Below are 22,252 nucleotides of genomic sequence, written 5' to 3' on the forward strand. Positions count from 1 at the left end.
ACCGTGTGCTGGTCAGATCGGGATTAATAGCTGAGGCGATTTACCTCAGGAGGCCTTGCCACAGGTGCCTGTAACTCTAAACTCTCCTCCAACTGCCTGGCAGGAGAGGGAGGAGGGGAACCAGTAAATCCACAGATGATACACACACAAACAAGGCCCTGCTGAAAATTATTTTTCTTCTCCTATACAAAATCAGGATGACTGCAGGGAAAAAACTCCTTGACTTTATACAAAAGGCAACAAGCTGGGCATGGGCATTCCACCCAGGACACAAAATCCACCGTGGTACTCCCTCATACTACCTGTCACTGACAGCAAGTTGGTTTAGCTTTTCTGGTCACTAGAAATTGTTATCCAGGAGCACAGGCAAACACCCTGCTTCCCTCCTGTGCCTGTGTAGTAGGATAGATTGCCCTGCTCCGTAGCTGCTTCAAGCACGAGAGGGACCCTTTCAGCTTTAAGACAGTTTAAGCTGCTCCCATTCAAGGAAAGATGGAAAAACAGCATCATTCCTATTTGGAAACAAGTATCCATGTGACAGTTCGGTTCAGCAGCCCGAGCAGCCTCAGGCTCCTCTCCCGGGCTGGACTGCACCTCCTACATTTGTCGTGCGGGCTGTGCTGCTCCATGACCCTACATAGCAGGAGGAGGGTGCTGGGAGGATGGGTGCAGCTGACCAGCTGCACTTGACGTCAGCCAGCAGCACAGTGTCCACACACAGAGCATCTGAGCCGCACCAGGACTCTGCCTGACCGCCAGCCAGGGAAACGCAGGCGGCAGGAGCTGCTGCTGCCCAGGTCCGGGTCAGCCGCCGAGGATGCACGTGTGCCCGACAACGGAGCTCGAGCATCCCTCATCTCCACAGAGATGATTGTATTTCAGAATGATTTCATTTTGCTTGTTAGCAAATTGCCGCTAAAATAGGTAATTGTTCCTGGCCTGAAGTTAAAAATCCTGTTACTGAGTGTTATTTGCAGGTCAGAGAGCTGCAAGAGGTTTGGCCTTCGAGGCACCACACTGTCCCCTCTAGGAAGAGGGGTGAAGTACAAAAACATTCCACCATGCCTTACAGAGAAATTAATTTAACCTATAAACATTGGTCTTACAAGGCTGCTTGTCCACCTCGGCTTCTCACACAACCACAGGCTGCAGCTCATAAGGAGCTGCCGTTCAGAGCAACTCCCACCTCCCCCTGACCCTTCCCAGCCCCTAAAATAACTGCATCAGTGTTGCAGCTCTGTCTTTCCATAGGTCTTCATTCATCAGGTGCATCTGCAGGGAAACAGGATCTGACTGTTCACTGCTTGCTCCCCCACCTGAAGCAACAGCCCTGTTCCAAAAGCTGCCTCCGTGACTGCAACCCCTACTGCAAACACCACCAGAGCAATGCTGGGCTGCCCCTCTAAGGCACACAACACTGCTGGCTGCTCCCCGTGAAAGAAATCCTTCAACAGCATCTTTGCCTGACACAAGCTTACCTTGTTTTTCTGCTGTCTCACTCCTTTTCTGAGTCTCAGTGAGGAGCATCCAGCCAGTGTGAGTCTTTTTCAAACTTGATTCCTTATCCATATTTGGGAATTTGTGCTGGGCACTAGCTGGTACGAGGCACGTTCTTCCCACAGTGCACTTTGGGACTTGTAGTTCCCAAAAAGGAATGTTGTTTTCCAAATTGCAAGCGCCGAGCAACAGGAACAGAAGTCTGAAACGCCTTTACCTCTGCCTTTGCTTGCTGCTGGGCCCTTTCACATGTTTTCTGTGCAGTGGTTTCACCTTAATCCTCTGGGAACCTCTTCCACAGTTAGGGCAGTGTGCCAACCCCTTGGATGCACCACTGTGTGAAAGCTGCTACTGCAGAGTGCTCCTGCTGCAGCCCAGAGGGGCAGGTACGTGGTCCTGCCTCCTGGAAACAGCTACCTAGAAAAAGAGAGCTCTGATCAAGTCTTTGATCGTATTCGCCACACTGAGATGGCATGGAAAATCCCCTTTGTAAGATATGTTTCACTCTTTACCATGTCTTGTATTAGCCCATTTGATTTTTTAATTACATAATCATAGTAGGGGGATAGATAAATGTGTCAGTTGTTCAAAAAGGTTACAGGATAAATCAATCCTGTCTCTCCTGTAGAGATCCATTTTTGAAGAGCGTTTGCACTGACTGCGGTAATTACCTTGTAACCAAGACACCCTGTTGTTTTTAAATAACAGCCCAAGGAGAATGCGAACCGCTGCCTGCCGGGCGCTGCCGGAGACGCTGTCATTACACCCAAAATGCATCAACAGCGTAATGTGCTCAGAACTGCGGGCACGGGGAGCCGGAGGAGAGGTGCCCGGAGGAAGAGGCGGCCGGGAGCGGAGAGCATCCATCACCCGCCGGGGCCGCGCTGCGGGGAGCGCTCTCCCGTTGGCCCCGCTCCTGCCCGGGGCGAGGAGAGCTGGGACACCCTCGGGGCTGGGACACTGGCGATGCTGGGACACCCTCGGGGCTGGGACACTGGCGGTGCTGGGACGCTCCCAGGGCTGGGACACTGGCGGTGCTGGGACACCCTCGGGGCTGGGATACTGGCGGTGCTGGGACACCCTCGGGGCTGGGACACTGGCGGTGCTGGGACGCTCCCAGGGCTGGGACGCTGTCGGGGCTGGGCTGACGCCCGGCGGCCGCGGGCAGAACAGCCGAGGCGGGCTGTTCCCTCGGCCCCTTTCCCTGGGCAGCCACACGAGGGAGGAGATGAAGGGAGCGCGTTGTGGCAGGGACGGGCACAGATCCTGGTCCCGGAGCTGCGGCCGCAGCCGCTCGGAGCGGCCCCCGAGTGCCCGCTTGCCACCGCTGATCCCCGCAGAGTGACAGCTGGAAGGCACCGCAGCGGGTCATCCTGTCCCACCTCCCTGCTCAGTCAGGGTCATCGCAGGGCACACGGCACAGGAATGCATCCCGGCGATTCTGGACTATCTCCATAAAGGGAGACTCCACACCGTCCCTGGGCAATCTGTTCCAGTGCACGGTCACCGCACACTAAAGAAGTTTTTCCCCCTGTCCAGGTGGAACTTTTTGTGCATCAGTTTCTGCCCATTGCCTCTTGTCCTATTGCTCGGTACCGCAGAGCAGAGCCTGCCTTTATCTTCTTAGCACCGCCCTTTAGGTATTTATACACATTAAAGAGGTCCCCTCCCAGTCCTCTCTTCCCAAGGCTGAACAGACCCAGTTCCCTCATCCTTTCCTGGTAAGAGATGCTCCAGCCCCTCAGCCATCCCCGTTGCCCTCCTGCAGCCGTGACTACACGTCCCGGCGGCCCGCGGGGCCGGGATGCTCTCCGGGCCGGCCCTTCCGCTGCCGGGCGCCTCCATCCCGGCTTTCCGGTGCCTGCCCGAGCCGAGCGGAGCCGGGCCCCGGCGGGGGCGGTGGCGGCGCTGGAGCCGGAGGCTGAGCCGGGCCCGTGCGGGGCCGGGGGGAGCCCTCCCGCCGGTGCCATGAGGGCCGAGCCGCCCGCTTGGGCCCCGGGGCCGGCGCAGGCGGCCGCGCTGTTGGAGGAGGCGGCGGATCTGCTGGTGCTGCACCGCGACTTCGCCGCCGCCGTGGAGCGCTGCGAGGCGGGCTGCGACAGCCTGGGCCCCGGCCCCGGCCCCGGCCCCGGCCCCGGCCACGAGAGGTGCGGGCGTGTGGAGGGGACGGGGAGGCGCTGGGACGCTGCTCGGTGCCGCCTCAGCGCCGGGCTGGCTTCCAACTTCAGGCCATGCCTGCACTGCTTTGGGGTTTCTTTTAGCCCTGTCGATATTAAAATGTTTCATCTGCGCGTTTTTGAGGGAAGTGCGGTGTGCCCAGGAGCCTTTCCTTCGTTCTCTCAGAGATAGTCACAGTGCATATCCTCGAATTGGCCTTTTTATAGGGGACAAGTAGAGGGGAAGCAGAGAACTGTGTTCACTGAAGGTCACTGGAGGGGATGCAAGGGGAAATGTGGGTTGTAAGAAGCACTTACTTGGGTGTCTGTTCCTTACCAGTTTTGCAGAAGTGAAATGCTCCCTTTGTGTTGTGGGGATCCAGGCGCTGGCCGAGATGAACCGGTGGAGAGAAGTTCTGTCTTGGGTTCTGCAGTACTACCATGTGCCTGAACATCTGCCTCCAAAGGTTCTGGAGCTGTGGTGAGTTTCTGTCTGTTGCCGTCAGATATACAGCATATATCTTGTGGGGTCTTGTGTTAGGTTTAACTGCAGGCCAGGCTTGGGTATTGTGTGATATTTTCACTTTGCGTGGTGTGAGTGAGATCTGGCACAGGCCTGTTGTGTGTATGCTGGAGCGTGCCTGCAAGATTGCTTCATGGTGATCAAGGTTAAAATGGGTGATCTCGAGAGAGTAACATCAATAGCTGCACCTGTTGCCTGCCTCAGAATTCTCTCTGTGCTTTGATATTGACCCTGATTGATACCTCATGAGAGCCGCTTGTGGGTAATCTCTGTCAGTGATGTCAGCTTCCACAGAGACTCGGGGTTTTCTCATACTTCTCCCTTGCATCTCAGCATCCTGCTGTACAGCAAAGTGAGAGAGCCGCAGGTGATGCTGGAGGTCGGCAGCAGCTGGCTGGGATCCCCGGCCAACCAGAGGCTGCCCGAGTTCGGCTCGCTGCTGGAGCTGTACCTGGCGCAGGTGCTGCTGCCGCTGGGGCGCTTCGGGGCCGCGGAGGAGCTGGTGCGGGGCTGCTCCGCCTTGGACAGCGAGCGGCGGCTGCAGCTCCTCGGCACCATCGGCGACAGCCGCAGCCGCTGGGCTCGGCGGGAGGAGGAGACACGCCCGGGGGCTGAGGAGCGGCAGGACCCAGCCACAGAAACGCTTCTGGGTGGGCTTTCCCTCTGTTGTTTGTGCCCCTTTGTTACAGTTTCAGTTTCATTTCAGTTTCATTTCAGTTTCAAACTGGTGAAGGGGAGCAAGTATTAACTGCACATTAAGAATATTGCCATGATGAACAGGCCATGAGGAATTCCCATTGTGTATCACAGCAGAAAATAAAAGACTTAGTGATACCTTTGCTGAGAATTGTAAAGCATATTTAGTCTCTGCCAGCATCAGGAGATGACAATTAATGCCTAGGATCAAAAGTTTTGGGTTTTTTTTTAAGTAAAAAGAGGAAAACTAAGACTACCTGGCAATCCTTTAAGGATATGTTTGTTGGCTCTGTGTACAGTTTGCTTCATTTCCATTTACAGTTGAGTCCAAGTAGAACAATGCCTGTCTAGCATTTAAAGTACTGCTTGTTCTCCAGAGCTGTAAATCATTGGATGTTCTCTCCTTGGCACTACTGTGTTATAAGATCATATTGTAGTAAAGTATGTGCCTAAAAAGAAGTATAATGAAGTGTATTACAAAATTGTACTGTTTCTCTGTTGTATAAAAAACCAAACCCAACCCAACTTTCATGCAATCAGACTGCCAGTACCTTAGTTTCTTATTTGCTACATCTGTGTGATTACTTTTTAAACTTTACTTTGCCCTAACAGCCTTTCTGTTCTTGTTTTCCAGGAGTGCTGTCCCAAAAGCTCCTGACCATGCTGACATTGCTACGTAGAGCACTGAGGTCCATGTCAAACCACTTCTATTTACTTCCTTACAAGAAGATGCTCTTGGCTACTTTTTTGCTGTACCTGGTGGTGGTGAGATTAGACCCAGGTATGGGATTAAGATTTCCAATTTTTAAAATTCCATTGTGGTTATGGAGAAGAAATGAGTTACTTTTAATAAATCTGGTCTGTGTAAATGTCTCAGGGAGACAAAAAATCTGGGTGACTAGGAACTTAATGTGTTTAATGTTTCCAGCTGAAGTGCATGTAGAAAGATGAAGCTCCACCAATGCCAGTTTTCTGCAAACTCTTTTCAGCAGCCTGTGAGAGGCAGGCAGAGCTGTCCTAGACTCAGCCTTTTCCTCATTGTAGGAAGGAAGAGAAATTGGTTTTTATTAATTCTACTTGGGGGTAGTTCTTTCTTAATATGTTTAGTGTATGTTAGTTTTACATAGCTAGTTTTACCAAGTTAGTTTTACCTTTTTGTTCTGCTTTGCAGCTTCTCCCACGTCCCTGCCATTCATTTACAAACTGGTCCAGCTCTTCCGACAGGCTTGGGCAGCTGTGCTTTCTCCAATCCACAGGCCTCCAATTCGAGACTGAGTGTCTGCCTCCAGTCAAAGTGTCACCTTGTCTTAGCCATGCTCAAATCTGAGCTGTGGACTCCTGGAGTTTCTCCAGACATGGAATGGTGGTGTAGGAATTTCAAAGCCACGGCAAATATTCCTGGCATTTTGCTTGGTCCTGTCCAACGCTAGGGTACAGCCACTCCTTCCATACCTACAGCTGAGTAAGAATCTAAGAATCCTCCTTTTCAAACACTTTGCTTTGGATGTGTCTCTTGAGTGAGTGTTGTGTAGCCAGTTATGAACTATGGAAGAAGTTCTCATCCTTGCAAATGCTGAGCAGTTCTCTGAACAAGTGCAGTTCCTGGAGGACCAGTGATTAGGGGAATGTTCTGTTTTCCCTGAAGACATCTGAAAAGCCCAGTTCCTGCAGCATGGGATTTAGGACAAGCACATGGAAGAAAAAAACTCTAGAGAAATGAAAGCCTATTGCATTTTGAAAGCCATGGTTTCTCTTGTGAATGATGCCTCTTTGGACAGGCACACTGGATTTTAACATATTTAAGCCAGAAAGATGAGGGGGTGGGCCACAAAGACTCTGTTGTATTGTATCTACTCTTCTTAAATGCAAATTACAGCACTCAGTGCTTGCCTGATGCATAGTGATTCCTAGAAGCACATGGTGGTGGTAAAGAAACAGACTTATTTTTTTAAATTATATTCTATGTTATTGTCTAGTTGAACAACGAAAGTTGTTGCTTTGTTTTGCTCTTTCCCTACCTCTTGCTTTGTTTATGTAGATGTCAAAAAGTCTCTCTGTCTATCTAGAATTGCTCCCCAAGTCCCCAGTATCCAAAGTCCTGGGTTAGATGGGAGTCATGTAGCAATGCTCTGTCATTCAGAACAAAAGGGGATTTTTTAATAGAAAGAGATACTTCTCTGACATCACAAAACTTTCCCCAGATCAGTGGCAAGAAAATTGTACACCTGCAGGTCTGTCACCAGACCAACTCCATTTCTGACCACTTGGGGCAGAAATTAGAGGTTTGGGCTGGGACATTAATTTCTCCTCCATCCATTCATCCATCTATCATCAATTGACAAAAGGTAAATTCCAAGGAGGGAGCACTGATTGAACAAAATACTGCTTTTAAACTGTTGTGTGCTGGAGGGGACAAGTTAAAGGTGAGAAGCCAGGGACAAATTTGCCTCTGTCATGCCAGCACCTGTGCCAAAAGGGTGTAAACTCACTGATGCCAGCCCAAACTACAAAATGTTGTCAGAGCAGCCTTTTTGGTGGGAGCACCCCAAAGCCATGAGAAGCAGCCAGTGTAGATCCCAGTGTGGTGTCTTGCAGCAGTAGTGCCCTTTGTCTCTAGCAATAACCATACGCCAAGGTGGTGGCTGTTGCTGTTTTCTTCACACAGGGGGTGTTGGCACCCTCAGACTGCATGTGATCTATTGCTTTGCTCCCTGCTGGGGCACTTTGCAAACAGTCTTATCTTCACTACTAAAAATACTTGTTTGTTTCATCTTAAATTGTCCCAAAAAGAGCTGCACCCCAGCATTATTGTCAGACAAACTCAGGTTATTTGTGAGTGTAATAATGACCTTGCCTAGTTGTCTCAAGAGATTTTAAAACCCAAACCAGTCCCATATGCCTCCCCAAAGTTTTTGTCTCTGCCAGGACTCTACACCAGGTTAAGTAGCCTATAGCTTTTCCATATAAAAAAGTAATTTCTTGTATACTCTGCACACCAGGGAAGAGCAGCCTTTGATATTGCTAAATGTTTTCTGTAATCCAGCTCTAAGTGTAGTTAGAACACTGAAACCAGCACTTGATGTGAAATCAGATAGAATGAAACACAGAAGCTCTGTCTGGAGTTGAGCTTTTCCAAGAAATGACCAGGATCAGTCCTCTGCCCCTCTGCTTTGCAAGGCCTCAGGTTGAGTCCTTTGTAAGCCAGTTAATGAAATGGCAAACTTCACTGAAGTCAGGCCAAAATCTGATCAAAGTGACTGTTAGGTAATGAACACTTTTTGCTGTAGTCTTCTGGCATCATTTTTAGGTGGATGGCAGAGATGCTGTTCTGGAGGTTGGTTTGGACCAGTGGTTTCAGCAGACCACACATAGTTTTTAGAACGCTGTTAAGTGTCATTTACCAGGACTTTTAACATTAAACTTTATTTTAAGAGTAGATTGGTAACCTTGACTTTGAGTACTACTGATTTAGAATTTATATTGTTTTTAATTCATTATGAGAGAGAAAGAAGCAGAAATAAGCTATCAGGAGTTTTTTGGAATTAATACTAAAACTGCAGTATCTAATTTTTATAATAAAGTGACTACTGATTTACCTCTGTAGAGTTGTTTGTGCTGTGATTTGAGTACGTGAAAAAAAAGGGTTTATTATATTTATACACTACAAAGTATATCACAGTTTTCAATAATTGTTTCACATTGTTTCATAGTTTCAGCATGTTTGAATTAAGTAGAGAATGTCTTCAGTGTGAATCTGATGAGATCTAAGCCACTGATGATGTTGGTAGAGTGTAAGTCTGCATTTTGGCATGGCCAAGAGCAATACTACAAGAATAAAGTACCTGGTATTCATCATTATTAGATGAATGTATCTTTATATTAGAACTAACTACAGTTCTGACCTTGCTGTATTAGAGGAGAAAACCCTACAAATAAAAAGTAAAAATACATAGCACAGTTCTCTGTTTCAGGGATAATTCCTGAAAACCAGTATTTTATCAATGTAGCAGTGTTACACAGGTACTTAATTACTGGACTTGGGAAGTTCAGAAATCCTGAAATGAAACGCTGCTGGTTCTCCCAGCAGGTGGCAACAAACTAACAGAAAACAATCATACAGGGAACACCAGGAAAGTGTTTAAATCTTCATTCACTTTCTGAGGAAGGTATTAAAATGAGTGGGAAATGGCAAAGACTTACACATCCCACATTAAAAGAAAAGGAGGATTTTGTGTGATCACCTAAGAACTTACTAAGAGTGCACTGTTTTGTAAAGTGGCATCATAATGTTCTAAAATAATCCATGATTCTGACACTGCTGGTGAGTCATTCAAGTAATGAGCCTGTAGGGAGGGAGTGATGTACATCCAGTAGAGGAGAAAAAGCATTTAACTGTCCTTCATTTGCCTCTTGATGTATTTCAGTCTCCAGCATATTGAGTTGGGGGAAGAAGGAGAAATCACATCACATTCAGGGTGATGGTGTTTGTCTTCCCAAGCCAGTGATGGAGCCCTGCAGTCCTGCTTGTAGCTGAACACCTGCCTGCCCATGGGGAAGTGTGAATCCACTCCTTGGTTTGCTTTGTTTGTGTGCACAACTTTTGCTTTGTGTGATAAACTATACCTCAACCCAGAGGTTCTCTCTGACTTCTGATTCAGTGCTCAGTTCCCAGCTGGGGTTAAACCAGTACAGCAGTACTTCTGAGTTCTAGATTATTCAAAAATGCCATTTTCAGAGATGTATCTGTCTTTAATTAGAGAAAAAGGCTTTAGGTTTCATATGGCAGAGGTTTCTGCCCACAGAGGTTGAATGCCAGCATCCATCATGACTGACTTTCCAAGAATCCAGGTCCAGGCCATATCTGCCTCATGTCTCCATGCCTCCCACTGGCAGAGAAAATGCCACAATGCACTGTTGCAAATAATTTAATAATTCACAGACCTCTTTTAAATTTTGTCACTGCTTGATCTGACACATTGACTCAAAGTGTGCCTAGGAGGTTTTGGGTGGTGGACTGCTCAAAGTATTTGCTGTGAGACTTTTTCCTGGTTCTCTGAAGCTGTGAGTATTAACATTTCAGATTGTCCAGAGCACCAGAGCTTGTCTGGAATGCTACCACTTCCACTAGAAGAAGAACACTAGAACAATCTATTCCTCAGTCTCAAAACAATGATCTGCTGGTTTTCTGAAGAACTCTGAGATTCAGCTTAAGCAAAGCAGCAGATGGAAATTATCATGGAAATTTGTTAAAAAACAATTATGGCTCCAGAAATTATGACTCTGTAGCTTTTCCCAGCAAAAATCAAAGAGTAATGATTTGCAGGTTTATGTAAAGAACAGCAAAATGAAGACTATACCAAAGTGAGTTTATAAAAAACAGTATGAATTAGTTCTCACTGTTAAAATGTAGGTGTTAAAGAAGGTACTTCTATGCTGGTTGCCAACAATGGCAGAACAATCTATTGATATCATCATAACAGAGTAGACTGATCTACATTTTAGGAATTGTCTATTTAATGTCTGCTGATTAAACATCATCATAAACAGTTAATTTACAAAGTGAGGGGATACATGATACAGATTAAAGCTTGTGGGATCTCAGCACATTGTTCCTGATGTCCAGAGATGCCAGGAGAACCCTTGGGGGTCTCGAAAATCCTGGAATGTTGCCAGAAGTGTCTGGTGGCTTGATTTTGATCCATCCACAGAAATAACAAGAGTTTGAGGACAAGAGAATCACTTTAGAGTAAAAGGTGTAAAAGAGACACATTTAGAGGGTGAAATATAGACTTTAAGGTTTTTGGTACAGGGGGGTTATGGAGACAAGATGGAGGGATCAGGGCGTGTCTCGTCCTTCTTCTTTCTTCTTCTTGTCCTCCATCTCCTGTGGTGATGTTGGCACTTGGGGATTGGTTTATGGTGAAGGTGCACTTGCCAACATGGGTGAAAAGCATTGGGAAATAAAGGTAAATATTATGTACGTAGATATTAGTATAAAAAGACATGACCGCCCCGTGGGTGGTCAGAGAGTGCCTGTGACTGCTTGCAGATCAGACCTCTGTTGGGCAGACAGAAAATTTTGTAGATAAGAAATAATAAACAATCTGAAGACCGAAAAGCTGAAGAGTCCAGACTCATCCTTTAAAACGCGTGCCACCCAAGAACCACACTATCTGTGTCGGGGCAGAGACAGACAGCCGAACCCAACAAAAGCTATTTAGTTTGCCTTCCTCTTTGTTACATAAGGGTTGCAACCATGAGGATTTCTCTGAGAGAAGCTGCTGCTTTCCAGTGGTGAACTAGTGCAGAAGGAGCAAAGTGGAGGAGGTGACTGCGCTAATTTGGTGTCAGAATGTTGGGGTGATGCCTCCAGCTCTGTCCTTCAATAAACACTGCAATAAGAATCAAATTTCTTTCTGTGTTTGGGCAGAGAAGTGAGAGTCTGTACTGAAGGCTATCCCATACTGCTGACAGCCTGGATGACTGCACATGGAAAGAGAAGTAATAGAAGTAAATTGAGATGTTAATAAAGAAGCCAGGAGATAATTTAAAAGTGCTAGTAAGCACACTTAAGAATGGTAGTTATGTTTACTAAAATGGTACTATGTTTACACACTAAAAGCACACTTAGGAGTGGTAGTTATGTTTACTTTCCAGATCTCTATTTTTGTTTTTCTTTTATCCTTCTCTTTTCCATTCATTTGCTCTCTTATGCCTTCTGTACTGGAATTTAGGTGTGATTTTCTACACTACAGAAGCACTGTAGTGTAGAAAATTTGTTTGCCAGCCCTACAGAAGTTTGTGCTGGCAGAACATGGGATGGCGTGTGCATTGCAGGTGATGTAAAACCCCGAGGTGTGAGAAAGCACAGCCTACAACGTGTTACATGGCCAGGCTCCAAGTCAATAAGCGTGCCAGCCCTGGCTGCAGTGGGTTTGCAGCCTGGGGTGTCTGTGAGCCCGGGCTGTGTGGGAGGATTTGCCCAGGAGGGTGCTGGAGGCAGCGGGGTGACCTCGTCCCGCGGCGCTGTGACGCTGAAGCGCAGCAGCAGGTGCTGGGGCTGGCCCTGGGAGCCTCCTGCCCTGCAGAGCCAGGCTCCTGCACAGACCTGCCAGCAGTGACCCCAAAGGGAGGGAAACACCTCTGGACACACCATGGTAAGGGGGATGGGGGAGCCCCGGGGACACAGGGACTGGGAGGGCGGTGGGGTCTGCTGTTGTTTTCAATAGGTTTTGCCACCAAACCCTGATCTCACGCACCACTCACCACGTAACAAAATGGGAAAGGAGTGCAGAAAATCTCACTGAAGCATTACAGCATTAAGTTTCTTCAGAGAGTCCCTAACTAGTGGGATTATAAATTAAATTACATGTGGAATCTTAGCTGTTTGGTACTTTCTGTTGTGAACACATTTTCTCAACACCAGTTCATTTTAATACGACACAATTTTTTTAAGAAATAAACCAAAAAAGTTATTTATCTTTGTGTCTGTTTTAAATTAATTTAGCCCCAGTGGCTATACTGTCCATAGCTATACAGGGTATGCATGTGTGTTTCTGGAGTCCATGAATTCTTTTATATACATATGCATTTAAGTAAGTGAAAAAATGCCCTTTGTTTTTAAGTTTTGGTGGTTTGTTATAAATTTGTATAAATCTCTCAAAACCTCTTAGAATGTGAAAAAATCCATTTCACCTTGTACCCCAGCATATCTCTAGCACTGAGTCTAATTTTGGTGCAGAGGAAGAACCACGTTACTTTCTGCCAGCTCATCTCACAGGCAAAATACTTCCACAGGCTTCCCAGACCTAGGGAAGTGAGCAAGTTTGTGGAACAGCTGGAGGACTAGAGTCTCCCTTTTGCAGTAAATCCTGGAGAGAGATTGTTTTTTAAGAACCAAAGCTGTCCCAGGTGTAGTTTCACAAAGGATCTGGGCCTTTCTACTGTTTCTTCGTTGGACCTATCCTGGGTCTACAGACATTAAGTGGTGGGATGTGAAACATGAGTTTGGCAATGGCTCCAAATTAAAATATCATGTAAGGATCAGTTTACTCTGGCTGTGACGCTGAAGAAGGCCCACCCTCTTCCCTGCTAAAAGTCTGGCATCTATTTTAATGCTGTTCACTCTGCAAAGTCAGAAACTTATTTCTCACTGTCTTCTCTCTTTGGCAGAATATTTCCAAATTACTGCTGAGGAAGGAGGAGATTAAATGGCTTAAAAAGCAGGTTTGAGATGTGGTTTCAAACTAGTGCAGCTGAAAACTCAGTCTGAAAAGTCTTCAACTGCAGTCCTATATGAAGTTTTACAATACTAACTTCCTAAGGCAGCATTTACTTGTTCTATCTGTGAAAAAAACAGACCAATTCTGAAGAAGTGAGCAAAGCAGCTCTTTAGGTTTAAAATACTGCTCAGCTTGTAATCGTAGTTTTGCTTTAAAAGTTATTCCTTTTAAAAGCCAGCTGGCCTCATTGCTGTGTTTGAAAAGAAAAGAAACCCTTATTTTTCTTGCTGCCTGCCAGCCTCACAGACTCACACTGGGATTTGAAAGAAAAGGCAGGAGCCTGCCCTGTGAAAAATCAGCATTAATTGAATTCTCTAAGCCCAAATATGCCTTCAGTGTCTCCTGAATAATCCTCCAGATTGCAACACACTGATTTATGAAGCCCCACTGTCACTCAAATCACTCAGAGACTTTTGCACAACTCAGTTGACAAAACCAGGGTTGTGCAAGTACACTTGAGAGCACATGCATTTGCATAGTCAGCAAAAACTTTCAGCTTAGAAATTAGTACTGAATAGAAATAATTTGTTTCATTGAATAAAAGATTTAAATAGATTTTAAAAGATTTTAAAATATTTAAATAGATTTAAAAGATTTAAATATTCATGTTCATTTGAACTTCTGGGGATGACTAGCTGGGGCAGTGCTAACTTTTGAAATTCTAGTTGCTTCTGAAAAAATATCTTCAGTTATGTTTCTTAAACACAAAGTTATCTCAATTTGTGAAGAAAACACTGCTCCAGAGATGTTGCTGGTCACACATTGTGACTGAAAATTTAGTTTTTGGGGAGGATACATTTAATTCTCAGGTCACAGAATGATTTTCCTGGGTAAGCATTTACAGAATTTAATTAAAAAAAAATTAACTGGTCAAATCTGATAGTGCCATTGGTTATCTCTAAATGCAATATTACAAAACAAGAATGAGTGAGGACCATCCTCTGCCCTTAAAGCCAGGCCTGCTTCACAGCTGGGCATCTCAGTTCTCCTTCCCTCTCCAAAGCCTGGCAGTGGTCAGCGAGCTGCTCACTGGAAACCATTCTTGACAATGAATTGTTTTCTGCATGGTGCCCAAACATTGTCTGGAATATTAACTCGCCTAAGACAAAACTCTGCCAATTTTGTAGAATTATCAATCAGCATGGGAGATCACAGGCCAGTGTTCAGTACTATGTCCTGACTTTATTTTACTCCTTAGTACAGACAGGGCCCTGAGGGGTCACAAAACCAGAACTCAGGCAGCTTTAATTGCTCCAAAGCAGAAACTAAAACTGAAAAAATCCACATGCCTGAAACCACTCTTTCCTCAAAAAAATGCCTCTCACTACACCCAGTGTTGCAATTTCTGGGACTAACCCAGAAGCATTTGCTTTGTAATTCTGCTTGTGAACTTATGAAATCCAGCAGCAGGGCCTTCATGCTCATATACTTTTAAGTGTACAGGATTTTAGAGCGATTGACACCTGCCTACTTTAGGCTGGTGTTAGACAGTTTTCTCTTCCTGGCTGCCACAGAAACAATGCTGGAAATCATGCAAATACACTTCACTGCAATGGCACTGCTTGACAAGCAATGGAGTAAAATTGTGATGTAAAATTAATGGCTGCTCAGGAGCTGGAAGGAAAATTTATTTTGACCAAGAAAATCTGGAATAATTTCCTCAGGTGAAAGCAGCTCTTCCAAGTTTCCACGCTAGCCTGCTATCAGAGGGTAGAAGGATCAAAAGACATTGCCTGCCTTGGGTTACATAAGGGTGAGGGATGCCACATGGCTGTGTCAGGTTCCAGCCAGGAGTAAAAATAAACTAAACTGGGATGTGCTCCTCAGCAGGGCCAGTCCAGGAAGAAAGGTGGGGTTTGTGTAATTGAAATTAATTTTTCCTGTCTGTTTTAATATACTTCTGTAGCACAGCACACAGACCTCAATTTTTTAAAGAACTGTCCTGTCACTGTCATATTTTCTGAAAAATCCCCTTTGCCTAGGATTCTACTCCTGGGAAGCTGAGAAGCCTCAGAGAAAAAGCGAAACAATATTATCTCATTTGCTTCTCCTGTGTTTTTGCTGCTTTGGAATGTATTTGGAGATTGTTTATCCAACATGTGAATTGTTTTGACCTAAAGACCAATCGCAGTCAGGCTGTGTCAGACTCTGAGGAGAGTCACGAGTTTTTGGTTAGTATCTTGTTCAGCCTTCTGTCTGTATCCTTTCTCTATTCTTTAGTATAGTTTTAGTATAGCATTCTTTTATATAATATAATATCATAAAATAATAAAATAATAAATAAAATAATAAAATATAAATAAAGAACATGGAGTCAGATACATCATTTCCTCCCTTCGTCTGGGGACCCCAAAAATACCACACTGTCCCAGTATCTGGCATGTGCACTCTCATTGTGGTCACAGGGCTGCACAACCAAACGAACAGCTGACAGTGACAATTCACTGATTTTTTGGAAAAGCAATACACTGGGAAAAGGTATTCACCAGGAATAAGGAGGGCTAAGGTACACTGATTTTCCTGACCCTGCCTCTCCTCTCTCCCCCCAGCGTGAGTGCATCTCTGTTCACGTTGGCCAGGCTGGAGTGCAGATAGGAAATGCGTGCTGGGAACTCTTCTGCCTGGAGCACGGCATCCAGCCTGATGGCACCTTCAAGGACCTGCAGGACAAACTCAGCTCTGATGACTCTTTCACCACATTTTTCAATGAAACAGCCACCGGGAAGCATGTGCCACGGGCTGTAATGGTGGACTTGGAACCAACTGTGGTAGGTCAGTATGGAAATAAACCTGCAAAATGCAGATGAGATTGCTTTTCCTCATATCACCATGGTGTGCCACCAGTCTCCACTGGCACAAAGTGGCCCTTTGCACCTCAGGCTACCACTAGGTAGCATGAAATCAATTTTCTTGTGACACAGGACGCCAGATTCTGTCACAGGGCTTACAAACATAGGAACAAGAGGATCCCCAGCAGTTTAATGGCTGGTACACGCGGTGTGTACAGCTTCTCTTTGCATCAATATTTAACTTTTGGGTTTGTTTATCATGACATTTTTGCCATTCAGATTCTGCTTTCCTTCAGTTTGGATTCAATGCAGGAGGCTGATCGCTTCCCTCCAATAACAGAAGAATGTCTAAAATTGGGACACCTGGATTTCTTCACACTGTTTTTTCTGGGGACTTGTGGATGCAGGCTGTACTTGTCACCAACAAGCTCATGAGAAGATAAGTGGCTGGACTGAAGATGCACAATAAATCAAACAAATGCAACACTGAAAAAATGCTCCTGAGACATTTCCCTTCTCCATTAGCATCTGTCTTTTGGCATCGTGAGCTCCTGTGACTGAGAGCATGCACTGATGCCAACAACAACCAGAATTTGTTGGCACTGGAGCATATTCTTACTGCCACCATATTTTCTGAAAAATCCCTTCGCCAGGATTTCTTCTCCTGGGAAGATGAGAAGCCTCAGCTTCTCCATGTTTTGCTGCTCTGGAATGTGGTCTGGAGATTGTTTATCCAAACATGTGAATTGTTTTTAATTCACGACCAACCACCATCAGCTGTGTCAGACTCTGAGGAGTCAGTCACGGGTTTTTAATATTCATTCTTGGTAAACCTTCTGATGTATCCTTCTCTTTCTTTAGTATAGTTTCAGTATAGTATAGTATAATATAATAATATAATATAATATAATATAATAATAAATCAGCCTTCTGAGAACGTGGAGTCAGATTCTCATCTCTCACCTCGTCCTGGGGACCCTCACAAAGACCACATTCTTACAATTTCTCTTTCTTCTTCAGATGAAGTACGGGCTGGCGCCTTCCGGGAGCTTTTTCATCCAGAACAGCTGATCACTGGAAAGGAGGATGCAGCCAATAATTATGCCCGTGGCCACTACACCATTGGCAAGGAAAGCATTGACATGGTGCTGGATCGTGTCCGTAAGCTGGTAAGTCCCAGCAGCTCTGAACAGCAGTTTGGACTCTGCAGAAGGAAGAAGGGCAGAACTAACAGCTTGTTAATTGCAAATGATAGCAATGCTTCAGCGAAGAGACAGCAAGTCATACAGACAGGATCTTGGACATGGTATAGAAGAGAGAAGCCCAGTAGTTCACTTCCCAGCTGCATGCTTCCAGGCATTTTTATAAAGTGGTTAGGAATATGTAATTTTTAATTATTAGCACAGCCCTACAGCACCAATACTGATACCGAAGGGTGGATTATGCAGTTGTATTTGCTGGTTTCAGCTAGAATAACAGAGCAGTGTGAAGTTCAGAGAGAGAGAGACCTGGACAGATCCCTATGTCATAAGTTGAGACATTGAGGAAAGCAAAGGCTGGAACTATCACCAGCCCTTTCCCAGGAAAACTTGACATGAAATCTATGCCGTATACTGCTGTGACTGCTCACTCCTTCAGCTCAGGGTGAGCTCACATAGCAAAGTCTTTTCCACCGTTTTCAGCCACTGCTGTTTCACTTTCCCTTTTGCTTTCTAGACCGATGCCTGCTCTGGGCTGCAAGGATTCCTGATTTTCCACAGCTTTGGTGGCGGTACTGGCTCTGGATTCACCTCCCTGCTGATGGAACGCCTCTCTGTGGATTACGGCAAGAAGTCCAAACTGGAGTTCGCCATCTACCCAGCCCCTCAGGTCTCCACTGCTGTGGTGGAGCCCTACAACTCCATCCTGACCACGCACACCACTCTGGAGCACTCGGACTGCGCCTTCATGGTGGACAACGAGGCCATCTACGACATCTGCCGCCGCAACCTGGCCATCGAGCGCCCCACCTACACCAACCTGAACCGCCTCATCAGCCAGATCGTGTCCTCCATCACCGCCTCGCTGCGCTTCGACGGCGCCCTCAACGTGGACCTGACCGAGTTCCAGACCAACCTGGTGCCCTACCCGCGCATCCACTTCCCGCTGGTGACCTACGCGCCCATCATCTCCTGCGACAGGGCGCACCACGAGCAGCTCTCCGTGGCCGAGATCACCAACGCCTGCTTCGAGCCCAACAACCAGATGGTCAAGTGTGACCCGAGGCACGGCAAGTACATGGCCTGCTGCATGCTCTACCGGGGTGATGTCGTCCCCAAGGACGTCAACGTGGCCATCGCTGCCATCAAGACCAAGAGGAGCATCCAGTTTGTCGACTGGTGTCCAACAGGCTTCAAGGTGAGTGGATGCAGTAGATATCAAGGTGAGTAGGGTTCTGTTTTGTCCCACGTCCAGGAGGAATGACGCATCTGACTCCATCTTATCAGAAGGCTAATTAATTACTTTATTATACTATATTATACTATATTATATTACATCTATATTACATCTAAACTGAATCGGCCAAGCACTCAACTGCCCAGCATCTCATGACTGTCAGCCAACAGTCCCAACACACTCACACACCTGGATTCAATTGGTCAGTGAATCAAAACTCACACCAGAATCCAATTACCAATTCCTTTCAGGTAAACAACCTTCCACAATGCATTCCACTTGTGAACAAACACAGGTGCAGCAAATGAGAAGAGAATTGTTTTGATCATTCTTTGCTTCTCTCACTGCTTCTCTCAGGTTCAGAAAATGTGAATCCCACAGGGCTGCCACAAGTTTCTCTTTAGTGTTGAAAGGGGAGGTTCAGTCTAGCAGAAAACTTGTGTTTTTAAAGTTTTCTAGTAGAAAACTTGTATTTAAAGTTTTCTATCTCATCTATTTCTCCTATTTCCCCCAGAACATGGGGTATGGGGATACCCCAGTCATCAGTTTCTCTGGGTCTGGATTGAAGGCACTTGAGACTGTAATTCATGTTGGGACTCAGGTGTTTATTATTTCTTCTCAGTAAAACAGTCTCACTGCTGTGAGTTCAGCAGCAAGGCACAAAATGGCCAACAGTCTCTTGTTCCAAGGTCTTTTAAGACTAAACTATCCAATTAAGAACTGGCACCTAGATTATTTCCCCTTTTAACCCAATAACTGATCCCAAAGAGCCCAAATGGGGACTTTTCTGCCCAATTACAAAATGCCACCCCAACTCATGAAGGAGGAAGAAGCAGCATGAAAAAGAAACTCAGGACAACACCCTGTGCCCTCCATCTTGCTTCCACCCACAACCCACTAAAAATCCCAAAACCTCAATTTCTCACCAAGTGATACACCTACACTACTCTCTATAATCTATTTCACACTTTTGTGGATTCCAGTCTATCTTGACGTCCAGGAAACTTTCTCCATGAATGAGGGTCAGAGTCAGTGCTGCCCTGGTGGTCAGGGCAGCCCAGAGCAGACAGAGAAATATTCCCAGTGCCCTGGGTTTCCACAATGGGGGAATATAGGTATTTCCCAATGAACGTAAGAAGGATACATTTATATAAAATGTGCCTTTTCTCCTTTGGACGTCCCATTGACAGAGGCTCTTATATATTTAAATAAGTGGAAATTAGAAGTGTGTATGGATTAAAACTGAAAGAAGTTTTAATTTCAGATCTGACCTTTGGAAGAGCCAATGAGCATTGCCTCTGAGGCAAAATCTAAACTTGAGGAAATACCAAAGTTGATAAAATTAATAAAGGAAGGAAATGCTGATATTAGGGAATCTCTTAGTTAACCCAGAAATATTATACAGCCTCTCACCACTGCTTACACAGCAGTGTCTGGAAATACATTTTCAACAATAATACAGACATTAGCAGTGGAAAAGCATTTGTCACACAAACAGCTCCTTCAACAATGAAAACTTTCAACTGGGAACCAACTTTTTATGTTAGTTTCTACAGAGTATCTTGGTGAAACTCTATGTTCAGTATTTTCTGTTAAGAAATCTACAAACTTGTCTGTGCATTAATGTCACAGACATATTTTATGAAAAATCCCTTTGCCAGGATTTTTTTTCCTGAGAAGCTGAGAGGCCTCAGAAATAAAAGGTAAACAATGGTTATCTGCTGCTGTGGAATGCAATCTGTGATTGGTGTCATGTGGTTGTTTTTAATTAATGGCCAATCACAGTCCAGCTGTCTTGGACTCTCAGTCAGTCACAAGATTTTATTATCATTCCTTTCTTTTCTTTGCTAGCCTTCTGATGAAATCCTTTCTTCTATTCTTTTAGTATAGTTTTAATATAGCATTTTATTTTAATAATATATATATATCATAAAATAATAAATCAGCCTTCTGAAACATAGAGTCAAGATTCTCATCTCTTCCCTGGTCCTGGGACCCCCAAGAACACCACCACACATTAAACAGTAGAACAGTATAGATATTAGAGTGAGTTTCATGCTGTTTGACATTTGTAATGGCCTTTGCCACCTGGCACCACTGTACCCCAGCACCTGTACCTTCACTCACCTTCCTTCAGTTCTTTGGCTGCCTCCTGCTGTTAGGAAATAAATTGCACATATAAGTAAGTCGTACAGCCTTCTCTCCCACCCCTGTTTCCAGGTTGGGATCAACTACCAGCCCCCTACAGTTGTTCCTGGAGGAGACCTGGCCCAGGTGCAGCGGGCAGTCTGCATGCTGAGCAACACCACGGCCATCGCCGAGGCCTGGGCAAGGCTGGACCACAAGTTTGACCTGATGTACGCCAAGAGAGCCTTTGTGCACTGGTACGTGGGAGAAGGCATGGAGGAGGGAGAGTTTGCAGAGGCCAGGGAGGACCTGGCTGCCCTGGAAAAGGACTATGAAGAAGTGGGAACTGACTCATTCGAAGAAGAGAATGATGGGGAGTAATTAAAAAACACATTTTGTCTCTGTATCACTGTATGGCACGTGTCAACAATTAGGTCAGCTTTTCTGTACGTTGTAAACATAAATTTAGGAGAGGACATTTTTTATTGCATAAATAACAGGCAAATTATCCTGTAAGATATCATCAGCTGTAGTCTGGGGTCACTGGGGCACACTAGGGAGGGACTGGGGGCACTTGAGAGGGACTAGAGGCACTGGGATGGGACTGGGAAGATGAAATCCAAAAGAGAAAGAAAAAGGATCTTCCCTGTGCTGCCCCACCTGCTCAGGTGTGCTGCTGCCCTCTCCTGCACTGCTCTGGGGCACAGGGATTGTCCCTTGGCACACCTGAGCAATTGCCCCAGGAGCACCCAGGTGTTCCCCCTGCCCTGCAAATGCTGTCCCTGCTGTCCTTTGGGAGATTCCCGGGGATCACCCCCTCCAGCAGGTACAGGAACCCCCCTGAAAGGTACAGTACCCAGGAACCCCCCTGAAAGCAGCCCTGAGCAGGGCCGGCCCCTCCTCATCCTCACTGACCACACCTGGGGCTGCTTCACCCCTCCTCATCCTCACTGATCATACCTGGAGCTGTCCTGACCCTCCTCATCCTCACTGACCACACCTGGGGCTGCTTCACCCCTCCTCATCCTCACTGACCACACCTGGGGCTGCTTCACCCCTCCTCATCCTCACTGACCACACCTGGGGCTGCTTCACCCCTCCTCATCCTCGCTGACCACCCCAGGGCTGCCCTGGACACGGATTTCCGCGGGGGTTTCACTGAATGCCGCTCCGAGCCTCACTCACCAGGCCAAGCAAACCTCGCTGCTTTTCACATTAAACCTGAGGCTGCCTGGGATGAAGGAAACCAGAACCCACCGGGATTGCAGCATCCCAAAGTTACCGGGATGGGCCTGGATGGGGCACCGCGGAAAACCCGGAATGGATTCACCCGGAATACGGAATGGGGGGAAAACACGGACTGTTTTTTTCCCCAGAATACAGAATGGGTAAAAAACCCGGACTGGATTTACCTGGAATACGGAATGGGGGAAAAACCCGGACTGAGTTTTTTTTTTTTTCCCTGGAATATGGAATGGGGGGGAAACCCGGACTGGATTTTTTTTTTCCTGGAATATGGAATGGGGGAAAACCCGGACTGGATTTTTCCCTGGAATACAGAATGGGGGGGGGGGAAACCCTGACTGGATTTACCTGAAATACATAATGAGGGAAAACCCGGACTGGATTTTTTCTCCCAATATGGGAATAAATATGGAATGGGGGAAAAATCTGGACTGGATTTTCCCAGAATATGGAGTGGGGAAAAACCTGGACTGGATTTTTTCCTGGAATACAGAATGGGGG

At 46.1% G+C, this 22,252-nt stretch overlaps 2 protein-coding genes across 2 annotated transcripts; both read left to right on the plus strand.

The window, feature by feature from the left end:
* The first annotated feature begins 3,345 nt into the window (after nt 1–3,345).
* PEX26 (peroxisomal biogenesis factor 26) lies at nt 3,346–8,475 on the plus strand. Its single transcript, XM_036401421.2, has 5 exons — nt 3,346–3,644; nt 3,994–4,134; nt 4,510–4,826; nt 5,507–5,653; nt 6,044–8,475. Exons 1-5 carry the CDS (start codon nt 3,466–3,468, stop codon nt 6,145–6,147), a joined length of 888 nt encoding a protein of 295 aa, XP_036257314.1. The 5' UTR covers nt 3,346–3,465; the 3' UTR covers nt 6,148–8,475.
* A 3,477-nt stretch (nt 8,476–11,952) lies between these two features.
* Nucleotides 11,953–21,023, plus strand: TUBA8 (tubulin alpha 8). The gene is made up of 5 exons (XM_036400902.1): nt 11,953–12,029; nt 15,704–15,926; nt 16,964–17,112; nt 17,660–18,340; nt 20,600–21,023. Exons 1-5 carry the CDS (start codon nt 12,027–12,029, stop codon nt 20,885–20,887), a joined length of 1,344 nt encoding a protein of 447 aa, XP_036256795.1. The 5' UTR covers nt 11,953–12,026; the 3' UTR covers nt 20,888–21,023.
* The last annotated feature ends 1,229 nt before the right edge of the window (nt 21,024–22,252 follow it).

This window comes from Molothrus ater, chromosome 5 (assembly GCF_012460135.2).
Source record: "Molothrus ater isolate BHLD 08-10-18 breed brown headed cowbird chromosome 5, BPBGC_Mater_1.1, whole genome shotgun sequence".
Classification (NCBI taxonomy): Eukaryota; Metazoa; Chordata; class Aves; order Passeriformes; family Icteridae; genus Molothrus; species Molothrus ater.

Excerpts from the sequence above, each read along its gene's own strand:
- PEX26 (XM_036401421.2), top strand. The coding sequence starts at position 3,466 with ATGAGGGCCGAGCCGCCCGCTTGGGCCCCGGGGCCGGCGCAGGCGGCC. Across the intron at positions 3,645-3,993 it reads CCCGGCCCCGGCCACGAGAG|TTTTGCAGAAGTGAAATGCT; the intron begins GTGCGGGCGTGT and ends GTTCCTTACCAG. Across the intron at positions 4,827-5,506 it reads AGCCACAGAAACGCTTCTGG|GAGTGCTGTCCCAAAAGCTC; the intron begins GTGGGCTTTCCC and ends CTTGTTTTCCAG.
- TUBA8 (XM_036400902.1), top strand. Across the intron at positions 17,113-17,659 it reads TGGATCGTGTCCGTAAGCTG|ACCGATGCCTGCTCTGGGCT; the intron begins GTAAGTCCCAGC and ends TTTGCTTTCTAG. Across the intron at positions 18,341-20,599 it reads GGTGTCCAACAGGCTTCAAG|GTTGGGATCAACTACCAGCC; the intron begins GTGAGTGGATGC and ends CCCTGTTTCCAG.